Source organism: Hipposideros armiger, unplaced genomic scaffold, assembly GCF_001890085.2.
Source record: "Hipposideros armiger isolate ML-2016 unplaced genomic scaffold, ASM189008v1 scaffold_486, whole genome shotgun sequence".
Classification (NCBI taxonomy): Eukaryota; Metazoa; Chordata; class Mammalia; order Chiroptera; family Hipposideridae; genus Hipposideros; species Hipposideros armiger.
In genome coordinates this window covers 719,666-732,542 of record NW_017731836.1, presented here as the reverse complement: position 1 = coordinate 732,542, position 12,877 = coordinate 719,666, and the positions used below count along the sequence as shown (strand labels likewise).

Here is a 12,877-nt window from a genome sequence, read left to right as displayed (position 1 = left end):
ACTCTGGACTGGAAGCAAGGAAGTGCCAGTCAACATCTGGTAATCGAAGTATACTGGAAAGGTTACGCACACAAAATCTCAAGAAACACTACAGTAGTGAAAGCTGTCCATTTCAGAAAACACTACCATAACCAATACCACTCAAATTGAGAGGTCAAGTCTTCTCAAGAGGTCAGTGTATGGCCAAATTGAACTAGACTAGGTGAAGTAGGTTCCAATACAGCAAAGCTCAGGTTCACTGTGGGTGAAGAAATGGGTGAAACCCACAATGAAAGGAATTGTGGTCAGAGAAAAGAAATTCCAAATTCAAAACTGGCTCCAAGATGCTGAAGGAACTAGGTTGGAAAGTAAGGCGTTCACTTGAGTTTATAATAGAATTTGAAAGTGTTTGAATGTGGAACGTTGCTAGTAAGGAAAAGAAAATACCAACAGGTTGATCAGAGATATTTCAAAAGCAATAATACAATAACCAAAACACAGGGGGTCCCAAAACCAATAACACACCAGGACATGCAAAATAATCCATACATTACTGGTCATCTGTAATAAGCAGTTGGTACATCCAAATTTAAGTGAAGGTGATATACAGAAATCCAGCTTTATGATAAAGATAAACTGAAGAATAATTTGTTTTATTACGGGACTCTGTATTTACAATAATTTACAGCAAGTTTCTTAAAAGTAGTAAGGTTGCTCGTTGCAAAGTAAGTGAATTAACCATTATCTGACATACACACAATCTTCCAGAACATTCCTACAGTACAACTATACCATATTTTATTTACACCTCTGACTAGTTTCTAAATTGGGAAATACTCCAACAAGGTTCCCTCTCATCGTCCCTGCTAGTATCAAATGAGAATTACTGAAAGATTACAGCCCCTTGGCCTCATCTATTGAAGTCTCTTGATTCCAGACATCTCTATTTGAATCCTTCAGCTCTCACAGACATGCTAGCTTCTAACTACTTGCCTATATCTTGGATTTGGCTACTTATTGGATCTATCTAATACTACACTTCCTATTTTGATCTCTTCGCATGGTTTCAACTTGAGTTTATAACAGAATCATAACTCCAACGCTCCAGGGCAAGCAACTCCAGTGCTCACCCTTGATGCTGTACTTCGCTTTTACACCCCTTAGTTTGCTTTTGCATCCTTTAAAAGCCAGACTTTTGTTAACCTTCAAGTCCGACTAACTCCATTTTTTCACGATGTGTTTGTCGCTTGCCTAGCTGTTTATAGTTCTCCCAGGGACATTCTTCTCCCTCTAGCAATGACCCAGTCTGACGCTCTGGAACTACACACTGTCTAGCATGTAAGCTTTCAAAAAGTGGGGGAAACCTTTCAGTATCCAATACAGAAGCCTCTTGTTTGCCCATCTACATATACATACACACACAAATATACATATAATCTTTTAAAGTCTTGTTTGAATTACATGGTTTTATCCTAATTAATTTACACTAATAAGAATAGAATACTAAAGGTAGTAAGTAGGTCCTTTCTGACTTGTACCATTCTAATCCAAAGATTCTCTCAAAAGGAAAAGGGAAAGAGGAAATGCAATCAGTAAGATAGTTCTTTAAAAAACAACAACAAATGGGCCGGCCGAGTGGCACGATGGTTGAGAGCTCGCTTGGGATGCCAGAGGGCCCCGGTTCGGATCCCACATGTGAGGGCCAGTGATACTGCCCTCCGCAGCTAAGATGCTGAACAACAGCTCAACCTGGAGCTGGGCTGCCATGAGTCGCCGGCGACGGCGTGGGCTGCAGCCCCTGTGGCAGTGGGTTGCCATGGGCTACCGTGTGTAGCCAGCAGCCAGCGTGAGCGGCCAGCAGCCGCAGTGAGCGGCCGTCCAGAAGCCGGCGACTGATCTGCCTCGCCAGAGAAGAGCGCAATGATGGTGCCAACTTGGGCCAGTGAAGCAACATCCTCCACAACTAGATTGAAGAACAAAACGACAGCAGCTAGTCTGTTCCCCTTCTCCCAATTCCCCCAGCACTGTTCCCATCCCCCCAATTCCCCAATAAAAAAAAAAATCTTTAAAAACAAAACAAAACAAAAAAAAACAACAACAAAAACTTTAGTTAACTACAGGAAAAGTATAGTAATATAATCTGCTTCAAGATTAAGATTTGCAGTTCTCCTAAATAAAGTAGTCAGTTTTTTTTGTTGGTGGTAGAGATTAAGGAAAAACATAGGCTCAAACAAATACCCCTATATGACACAAATCTATCAAAATGTAGTTTTTGTTCCTCTAAAAGGATTTTATACAGACTATGTATGGTTTTTGTCCACTAAGTATGAAAGAGAACAATATTACAAGAGACACATAAATAAAATCCCATTAAAATAAACTTCAAGAAGGGGCCAGTTCTACCATTGGGTTCAATTAGCCATTGCTCCCTTGATGCTCTTAAAGCACAGGTAAGATAACTGTCCTTATCTAATTTCATCTTATTCCACAGTAGAAGGCAAAGACCCTGTTTTACACAAGGATGTATCCCCAGCATCAAAGACCAGCAAGCAGTAGGCATACAAACATTTGTTACCTAATAAAATAATCAGGATGTTAATTATAACCATTTCCATGAAAATTATTACAAAGAAAACACAATATTTACATATAGGTCTGGAAGTCAACAGCTGAAGACTAACCTACTATATAAATGAGTTTAAAAATACCAAATATTGTAGTACAAACCAAAGGCAATGGTTCCCATATCAGAATCTGCATAATAATCTAAGGAGTTATACTGACTAAAGTAACAATGGATATTATAATAAATTCCAAAACTGTGGCGTAACATAATAGCTTATTTTTATTTCATGCTTACGTGAAATCCAACAGTCCATGTTAATAATCATCTGGGGGCACGAGGAGGCTGGAGATGACCCAGGCTGACAGAAGTTCAGCTTTCCTGGACCATCGTTTCCAAAGTTGCTCTGGCAGACAATACCCAACCAGCAGGTGGAGAACAGAGAGCACGGTTCAAAGGAAGTTTGTATTTGTCAGGGCTAAAAAACACTCAATACTTGTGCTTAATTTCCTATGGCCAGATCTCAATCACATGGCCATCCCCAAATGCAAGAGGGGCTGGTAAATATGTAAGTGAGTTGGGATCTGAGAGAAAAGGAAACAAGCTTGGTGAAGAGCCAGCCAGTCTTTACCACAGGGTTTTAAAAAACAGATTCTGGGGCATTATCCCAGGTGATCCTCATTCAGATCTAACAAGACCACAAAAATCTGTATTTAAGCTAGCCAAGTGATTCTGATGTATACCCAAGCTAGGCATTACTGGCTTAGGGAGTAAAGAGCTTGGAGCAAATAGACAAAATATTTCCATGAAAAAGTTTAAAACAATGTGCTGGATAAAAAGAAAACTTAGAGGTGATGAAAAAATTGAGCCATTGTGCCTAAGATAATAGAGGTGCAACTTGGGAAATTCTTCCCTTCTTGGCCTGTGATAATCTCTCGTGGCTCTCTTCCTAATTCTGGTAGCTTCTGCTCAGGATTCCTTTCCTCTACTAATTTCATATTCTTCATTATACTTTCCCTGGCCATGAGCTGTTCTCATTCACTTCAATTAACACTGAACACACTTTTCTCTGAGCCCAGCCTCACATTTAACTGCCTGCTACAACTACGATTCTCTATTTAAATGCCTCACTAGGACCTCAATATATCCAGAACTGAATTCATTTTACCCTCAAACCAGCTCCTCTACTTGCATGCCCTTTCACCTACGCCCTCTAGTCAAAACCCTAGGAGTCACTGATAAATAGACCTCACATTAAAAGCTTTTGTGCTTCAAAAAATACCACCAAGAAAGCAGAAAGACAATCTATACAATGGGAGAAAATTTTTGTAAATCATGTATCTGATAAGGGACTTCTACCTGAAGTCTATAAAGAACTCCTACAACTCAATAATAAAAAGTAGCCCAACTAAAAAATGGGCAAAGGAGCTGATGAAAAGATAGATACTCGACATCATTAGCCATCAGAGAAATGCAAATCAAAACTACAAGGAAATATCACCTTCATACACACTAGGATAGCTATAATAAAACATTTTTAAAAGACAATAAGTGTTATTGAGAATGTGGAGAAATTGGAACCCACATACACTGCTGGTGGGAATGCAAAATGGTGCAGCCACTCTGGAAAATGAACTAGTTCCTTAAAAGGCTAAATACAGAGTTACCAGGTAGCTAGTCCACTCCTAAGTATACATTCAATAGAAATGAAAACTTATGTCCACATGAAAACTTTTACACAAATGTTCAGAGCAGCATTATTCACACTAGCCAAAAAGTGGAAATAACCAAAATGTCCATCAACTCTTCAGCGGATAAACAAAATGTGGTATATGATACAATGGGAATGTTGTATTAGCAATAAAAATATTGATACATGCTATAATATGATGAGCCTTCAAAACATGCTAAATGAAATAGGCAAAATAATATAGAGACAGAGGTAGATTAGTAGTTGTCTAGGACTGAGGAGGAAGTGACAGGATTAGGGGTAAGAGGTTTCTTTTTGGGGTAACAACATGTTCTAAAATTGATTGTGGTGATACTTATACAGCTCTCTGAATATAGTAAAAATCGTTGAACTGTACAATTTAAATTGGTGTGTGAATTATAGCTCAGTAAAGCTGTTTTAAGAAGAAAAAGCTATCAAACATTTTAATCCAGAAATTGATGCAAGAGAAAAGGATGCCCCTAGGTTATTTTATATTTCCTATTATAAGATATAAAGTCTGTGGAGGCTTTTTGGTACCTCAGGAAACAGAAAATAAAGTTAAATGTAGGGCTCAACTGTAATAACTCTCATCTAGGCTTCTGGAACAAGTGTTTGTTTCAAAAGCAACTACTTCCTGATTTACCTTTTTAAATATTTTAATTGTCCTGTGCTACATATTTTAATATTACCTGTGGCCTTAAATCTTTAAGAATAGAAAAGATATACCTTGAAGTTTATAATAAATAAATTTAAATGGTCCATCACCAATTAAGAATCTGAACTTAAATTTCCTAGGCACATGTGAACTTTTCACTCAAGTTGTGGAAGCAGTAATTCTGTCCAGGCTTTGCTTTGTATGCCAATCAGCATACACACAGAAGAATGCTGGTAACTTTTTAATTTTTTAAATCAGTATCACATAAGGAAGGTGGATGAATCACTTAATAGTATAACTAAGAACTGGAGTGGGGGAATAGGAATGAAAATTAAATCTAAAGTACTTGAGAACTTTAATCATTGTATACAATGTACTGTAACACATTAAAATATTATTGGTTTAAGTAACTGGAGATTTCATTAATTTTGCTTCAAACTAAAAGTATTGCTGTGTGATTGGTTTGATGTGAACTGTTCATAAGATGCATTATCCAGACAAAAAGATTTAATCCTAAACTATTTTCTCCAGGCACAGAACATTTCCCAGGGGCATCTCACGCCAGCCCAGGTAGAGGGCATTCACTGAATATAAATTTTACATTAGACTAGAAAAATTAAAACGAAATAAGACAAAATGCTGAAAAACCTAATGCAACCCAAATCTAACTACCTGGATTATCTGGGGGTTTTTTTGTTTGTTTGTTTTTTACTACCATAACCATTGTTTAATTGCATTTCATGTTTAATTTACCCTGGTGGGACTATACAACAAAAAACTGCCAGTTGTCACATGAATATATGACACTTTCAAAGGCACACACAAGTGAGCCATTAATATAGCTATGAGGATGAGGGTCCTTTAAAGATGTACTCATTCACATTCAAACTTTTGCTTAGTACTTAATATACTCAGTTCGTACTAAAATGTTTTATATACGCGTATGTTTTGAATTACAACAGTGCCTTTTGTAGTCTACTTTTCTGAAACCTACAGTAGTTATTTAACTTCTGGGTGTCATGGGCCCCTCGGAAAATCTAATAAATGTTATGAACCCTCCTGAGAAGTGTATGTATATGCACATTCCTCTGAAGCCCTTCACAGACCCTAGGTTAAGAAAGCCCAGCTATGACTTCCCATCAACTACCAATCAAGTCCCAACTTCTTAGTCTTGTATTCAGAGTACTTCATAATGTAGTCACTATTAATTTAGTTCCTCTATCTCCTGTCCTTTCCAACAACACAAACCAATCAAGTCTATCTCCTCACTCTCCAACCACAGATAATACCGTCCTTTTTTTTCTGGCCTGTCTTCATAGTTCCCTCTTGTTGCTTTCCTGCACAACTGTTTGCTTTCAACAAATCTCTCCTGTGAACCTAAAATACCTCCCTTGCTATGAAGGCTTTCCCTCCACCTACTATCAGATCATCTGATCCTTTCTGAATTCTGAAACATGTTATCTGCATCTCAAGGAGCTCTCCATGTTCTACACTTTATTTTACCAGTTATTAAAAGTCAAGAAACATAGGACACACATTTTTTAAATAAGTTACATTTCCAAACAATATGCTCCAAATGTTTTTCTTCAACCTCTATAAACCTTTTCATGTGAAGTAATTCACATACTGAGCATCTACATGTGTCTTTTCTCTTTTTCTAGCCAGTAAAATTCTTAAGAGCAAAGATGGTAACTACTACATCCTTGTGTCCCCCACAGGCTCCAACACAACGCAAGGAGACACTCGGCGTAGAATACGTGAATATCTGGGCATAAGTGTTTTTCAGGAATTTCATACATTCTGTATCCCCAATTACAAGATTTTTCAAGGATCACCTATTTTTTCCTACCACAAGTCAAATAATGCTCTACCCTTAGTGAACACTTGATCAAACAAGAACTTACTATCCAAAATAGTGCTTAAGTTATTCTCATCCATCCAATATCTACTAATTAATATGTTAACCCTGTCAAAACAAACAAAAAACCTTCAATATATTGGGTTATCGGAAAAGTCATAAAGCATTTTTGCAGTGAAAAACATAGAAAAAATACATCATAACTTTTCCAACAACCCAATATTAAGAATCCTTACCTACTGACCATTAACCCAGAAGGGAGCACAAAGATGGCTCCTAGACAAAAATAATCCAAATGTAAAAGCTATTATTATCCTTTAGTACCACTGCAAAGTGTAACTCCAGTTATAAAACAAACTCAGAAAACAGAAACAAACAACATCCCAAATTATATATATGCACACTACAGGAGGCAGTAAAACAGCATAAAAGTATAAAAACTTTTTTTAGAAACTCTTAAACATGATATAAAAGTTTAAGACCAACTGATTCACGCTACAGCATGAACCTTTAAAATATTATGCTAAGTGAAAGAAGTCATTCACTGACAACCACATATTGTATGATTCCATTTATATGAAATGTCCAGAATAGGCAAATTCATAGAGAAAGTAGATTAGTAGCTTCCGGGGCTAGGGGGAGGGAAAAGAAAAGGAGTGACTTAAACAACTTTATGGAGTGATGAAAATGTTCTGGAATTAGATAGTGGTAATGGTTGCACAACTTTGTGAATAAACTAAAAACTAATGAATTGTACACTGTGAAAGAGTGAATTTTATGGTATGTAAATTACCTCAATTTTTAAAAGTTTATGACCATTTGGGCTACTGTATTTCAAAAAAAACTGTTTTGTGGTGGCTTTTTTTTGAAACAGGAATCTTATTTTGTAGTTTGTTTTCTCAAGCTGATTTAAAGTGCAGTTACAAACTGGTCCTCTACTAATACCCTTTTAAAATCAGGGCCGGCCAAGTGGCGCGATGGTTAAGAACTGGCTTGGGACGCCAGAGGGCCCCAGTTCGGATCCCACATATGAGGGCCAGTGACACTGCCCTCCACAGCTAAGATGCTGAACAACAGCTCAACCTGGAGCTGGGCTGCCGTGAGTCGCCGGCGACGGCGTAGGCTGCAGCCCCTGTGGCAGTGGGTTGCCATGGGCTACCGTGTGTAGCGGCTGGGTTGCCATGGGCTACCGTGTGTAGCCAGCCGCCGCCACCGTGAGCGGCCAGCAGCCAGCGTGAGCGGCCAGCAGCCGCAGTGAGTGGCCGTCCAGAAGCCGGCGACTGATCTGCCTGGCCCGGGAAGAGCGCAATGATGGTGCCAACTTGGGCCAGTGAAGCAACGTCCTCCACAACTAGACTGAAGAACAAAACAACAGCAACTTGTTTGTTCCCCTTCCTCCAATTCCCCAATAAAAATCTTAAAAAAAAAAAAAAATCACAGCTTTAAATTTTTATCAATGGTAACTACCAACTTGCCAACATTTATTTACTAAAAGATTTTTCATAGGAATCTCGATTTCTAAAATATTCCTTAAAAAACCCCCAAACACTGGAGTTCTACAAATACTAGGCACACTGCACAGCAACAATGGCCCAGAGCTGAGCAGCACCTAACATACCTGCTCCCACGTGCCACCATCTCCATTGCGGCCTAGTCTTCCCAATTCTGAAGGCACCAGTCAGTGAGTCCGTTGCCATTTAGCTTCCCAGTTGTGAGTCTGTTATCTCTGAGCTACACAAAGACCATCTACCTTTCTTCCTTTCTTATTAGGGAATACTATGAATCACTGCTGATCACATGTAATCATGAAATTGGTCAAAAGGTACAAACTTCCAGCTATAAGATGATTAAGTTCTGGAGATCTAATGTACAGCATGGTAACTATAATAATATTGTATTTTGTGTGTGTTTCACACACACATGCACACACACATATATTGTTTGAAAGTAGATCTTAAATGCTATTTCCACACACATATACAAAATGGTAATTATGTGAGGGGGCAGGGGTGTTAACTAACCATACTGTGGTAATCATTTCACAATACATACAAGTATAAAATGATCATGTTGTACACCTTAAACTTACATATGTTATATGTCAATAATAGCTCAATAGGCTGAAAAATAAATCAAATTTAATTTTTTTAATATAATGATTATAAACCATAAATATAATGTATGATTATTTTTATTAACTGCAAAGACAAAAATCTTGACACCTGTTGAACAGAACCCTACAAGTGTTACAAATTCATGCTATATAAACACTTTAAGGTAGGAAAAAAAAAATCACCGGAAAAGTTTGTTTCTACTACAAATTATTTTCATTTCATTTATAATTAAAAATCATTTTCTTTTACTAATATAAAATAGTATAATAGTAACTTTTTACCCCTATATTAGGCATTGACACAAAATAAGGGATGCTGTCTTATTCAGATTATTGATTGGATACGAAAACAAATTTCTTCATTTACTCACAGGTTTTATGTTTAAGCCAGCTAGAGGTCGCCCCCACCCCCATACTTATGGGCCACAAAGAAAAACAACCCATACCCATTATAGCTTCTATGTACTATCACTAGATTGTATTTGCAAAGTTAGAAGAACACAGAATACAAGGTGAATATGGAAATAAGAGAGAAACTAGATTCTGCTACTTCCTATCTCAAGTAAATGAGGACTGAGCCAAACGCTATGTCAAGTACTTTCCAGCTTTAAAATTCTGTGTACTCATCCAGATTTCCTTTGCTCCAAATAAAATAATCCATCTAGTTGAACTGCTTTTCCTGTAGATGGGAAAGATTACAATAGTATTTCCATTCCTTTTCATTTTTACTGTAACTTCTTATAGCTAATAAAATATCAACATATAAGATGACTTCTAAAAGCAACTATTCTCTTTAGACAAAAAGAAACTCGTTTCTCAAAGTCTTTCGAAAGAGTGACCTGGTGAGCCAATTATTTAGTAGTTTAGAGATAAACCTCAATTCCCCCTCTGAGCCATGCCACTTCAGTAACTTGTCCAAGTATTCTCGAGTTTACAGGTGACATTTTAAACATCATCATTACCCGAGTATTAATAGATACTATATAAAACTGGAGTAGCTCCATAATTGCTTTATAATTGCAATTCCTAAATATACAAATGCAAAGGTGTGACTGGATTTTATGTCCAACTGAAAACACAACCCTGTTTCTGTTTAAACCAGGTGGTGAATGCTCCCCTAAAAGCTCACTAATTCACTAAAGTTCACTAAACTCCTAACACATGCAATGATCCAAACTGCAAAAATAACCTTTTCAAAATTGTAGGACTAGACACAAAACAAAAATAATCAATCATTACCTCAACTATAATTATGGAAGCACAAAGTGCCATTAAGATCAGTAAAGATTAGTAGAGAACCTAGATCTTGAGTTTCACACCATCAAGGGTATAAAGTTAGTTAACTGTACAAGAATTAGCAGGAGTTAGTTTATGCTTTACCTGTTATTCTTTAACAGTGCTGTCCCATAGAACTTCCTGATATAAACCAGAAATTCTGTATCTGTGCTGTGCAATACCATAGTCCATTGCCACATATGGCTACTGATCACTTGAAACGTGGCTACCAGGACTGAGACTCAATGTTTTATTTTAACTAATTTAAGCTGTCACATGTAGCTAGTGGCTATCCCATCAGACAATGCAGTTCTATTCTTTGAAATACAATGTATTTCAGTAATACACTGTATTGACTAAACAGTAGAGTTTTTCAAAGAATCATGTCCTGATGATGTTAACACCAGCTAATGCCTTCCTGATACAAATCTAATGATACACAAATTCAGTCATTAACCTAAACATAAAGTAAAATTCACTTATGACAGCCTAAATATAAAATAAGATTCACCTATGAAATGAGAATTCATGATACTGCCTAGGTTCAGAATTTAAGGTACAATATTCACTGAGACAATATTAAAAAATACATCTCAAGTTTTCCCCATTGTTTTTGCAAAAGGGGCAAAAACTTTCAGAATAGTTTCCCAATGCATGCAAGTTACTTTCCCTTCAAATCTATTCAATATCTTTTGTTCAGAAAAACAAATGGTAAAAATAAATTCTCAGCACTAATAAGTCTACTGCCACTCGGTAAATTTCACACGTTAATTTCCCTTTTCCTTAAAGAAGAGATACAAATGTCTGGAAACCTCTGCATCGCCTGAAAGCCTTGTTATCCCCCCTTTCCATGTTTTCAGGTGAACAAATCATTCTGATATAGTTACGATTTCATTGCTAGACACCAAGTATTTTTTCAGTTCAAGCAAGTGACTGCTCTTTTCGCTACTTCAGGTATTCTTTGACCAGCTCTTCCTAAGTCCAGAAAAGTAACCAAGATGGTGCACAAGATGTCAAAAGAAAACAACCCTGGGAACCTGCACGTGGAACCACTAGCCCCAAAGCAAAACCAACCGTCTTTAATCTGTAAAGGGTAAGCCTAGAACTATCCGGCGACGCAAACAGGCAAGCAAGGTCGTGACCCTAGGTCACGGCCGCCTGCAACGCTCCCGCCCAGCACCGGTAAGCCACCTGTTAGGCCCGAGCCTCACCTGGCAGGAGAGCGAAGCGCACACCCGGCAGCGCGCCGGACGCGGACGCCCAGGCGGGGAGCGCGGGACCCGCCCCTCTCGCGGCAGCAGCCGGAGGCGGCTGCGAGCCCCCCCAGCGGCACGTGGGCTTCCCCCGGCCCGGGTTTCGCTGACAGAAGGGTCGCCTGCGTTCCCGGCCCGACCGCCCCACGCGCGTCGCTGGGGCGACACCCAGCCTCCCTCGCAGCCATAGCGCCTAGAGGGCGCCCAGGCGGCCCACACCGCTGGCCCGCCCGTCCCCCGTTCCTTCCACCCGGTCGGCGCGATCCCGCCCCGCCGCCCCTCACCTACCTGGTCACGGAGTTTGAGGAACGCCATGGCGGTGGCCTCCGCCGCCGCCCCGGCCCACCGCTCCCGCCCAGTAGCCTCGGCCGCTGCCCGGGGCCGACGGGTCGGCGGCCGGCTGCGCTCAGGAGTCCGCGGATAGGGGGCGGTGCCGCCTCCCGAGCCAGCAGCCGCGGCAACCGAGAGGTGAGGAGCCCGGCCGGTCCCGCCTCCTCCTCTGAGGACTCCCCGCCCTCTTCCTTTCTTTCTCTTTCCCTCAGCTGCCTCCACACGTAGCCGCCGCCGCCGCCGCCGCAGCCACCGCCTCCTCACGCCCCCTTCCCGAAATACCCTGGCAGCCCCCGCGCCGCGCCGTTCCAGCCCGCGGCAGCGGCGGCATCCAAACTCCACTCCACAATATTACCACCACCGCCCGCCACGATTGGCGGCCGCGCGGGGGAGAGGCCAGAGTAAGCCGAGCGCCCATTGGCCACGCCGCCGTGCGCGCTCGTGGCCCCCGCCTCCCGGAGACGGGGTGCGGGGAGGAGGAAGCTGCGAGGGGTGGGCGCGGAGCTGCGGTGCGCGCGGGGCGGGGGTGTCGGGCGCGGAGCGGAGCCGGGGGAAGGGTGGCCAGGTGCCGCTGGGAGCGCGCCTTGGGCGCGGTGGGCGGAGCCCGGGGCGGGGGGAGGGTGGCACCGGGAAGCGGGCAACGGCCCCCAACTCGCCAGTGGCCATGGAGCGCAGATGCTCCCCCAAGCCAGGGGAGGTGGAAGGAATGGGGTTAGGGGCCGGAAGGGGCGTGAGCGATAGGCACCTGGAGGCTCCCGCCTTCCTGGGAGCGGCTAGGGCACAGGGGCGAAGCGGACTCGCACGTGGAGGGCGACTGAGAAAGCGCCCCTGGGCTTGGGGAGGACGAAGGAGCCAAGGGAGCGGGGGGAGAGGTGGCCCTCGAGAGACGGCTGCCCTCCCGGGGGCGGCAGGCAGAGTCCGAAGGAGCAGGGGAAGGGGCGCATGAACTAGCCGGATCTTCCACGTAGAAGAAGAATGAATGCCCCTCACCGGCACACGCCCCTCCGGATTGGGGAGGTTGAAGGAGGTGCGGAAGGGTGATAAGTGACGCCTGGGCGGCCAGCGTAGAGGAGGGGGCCGATGCTTGGAACTCGTGGAAAGCGGCATCTTTGCAGCCAAACAGGTTGTGGACGCCTGAGC

General features: G+C 41.7%; 1 protein-coding gene across 4 annotated transcripts in view; it reads right to left on the bottom strand.

Moving 5' to 3' along the window:
* The window catches only part of ANKRD28 (ankyrin repeat domain 28), a 162,173-nt gene extending 150,087 nt beyond the window's left edge, over positions 1–12,086 (bottom strand). For all 4 annotated transcript variants that reach the window (XM_019667157.1, XM_019667161.1, XM_019667159.1 and 1 more), the window contains exon 1: positions 11,696–12,086. In XM_019667157.1, coding sequence (XP_019522702.1) covers positions 11,696–11,722 — 27 coding nt within the window. In that variant the 5' untranslated portion in view covers positions 11,723–12,086. The remainder of the gene's footprint in view (positions 1–11,695) is intronic.
* Positions 12,087–12,877: the final 791 nt, after the last annotated feature.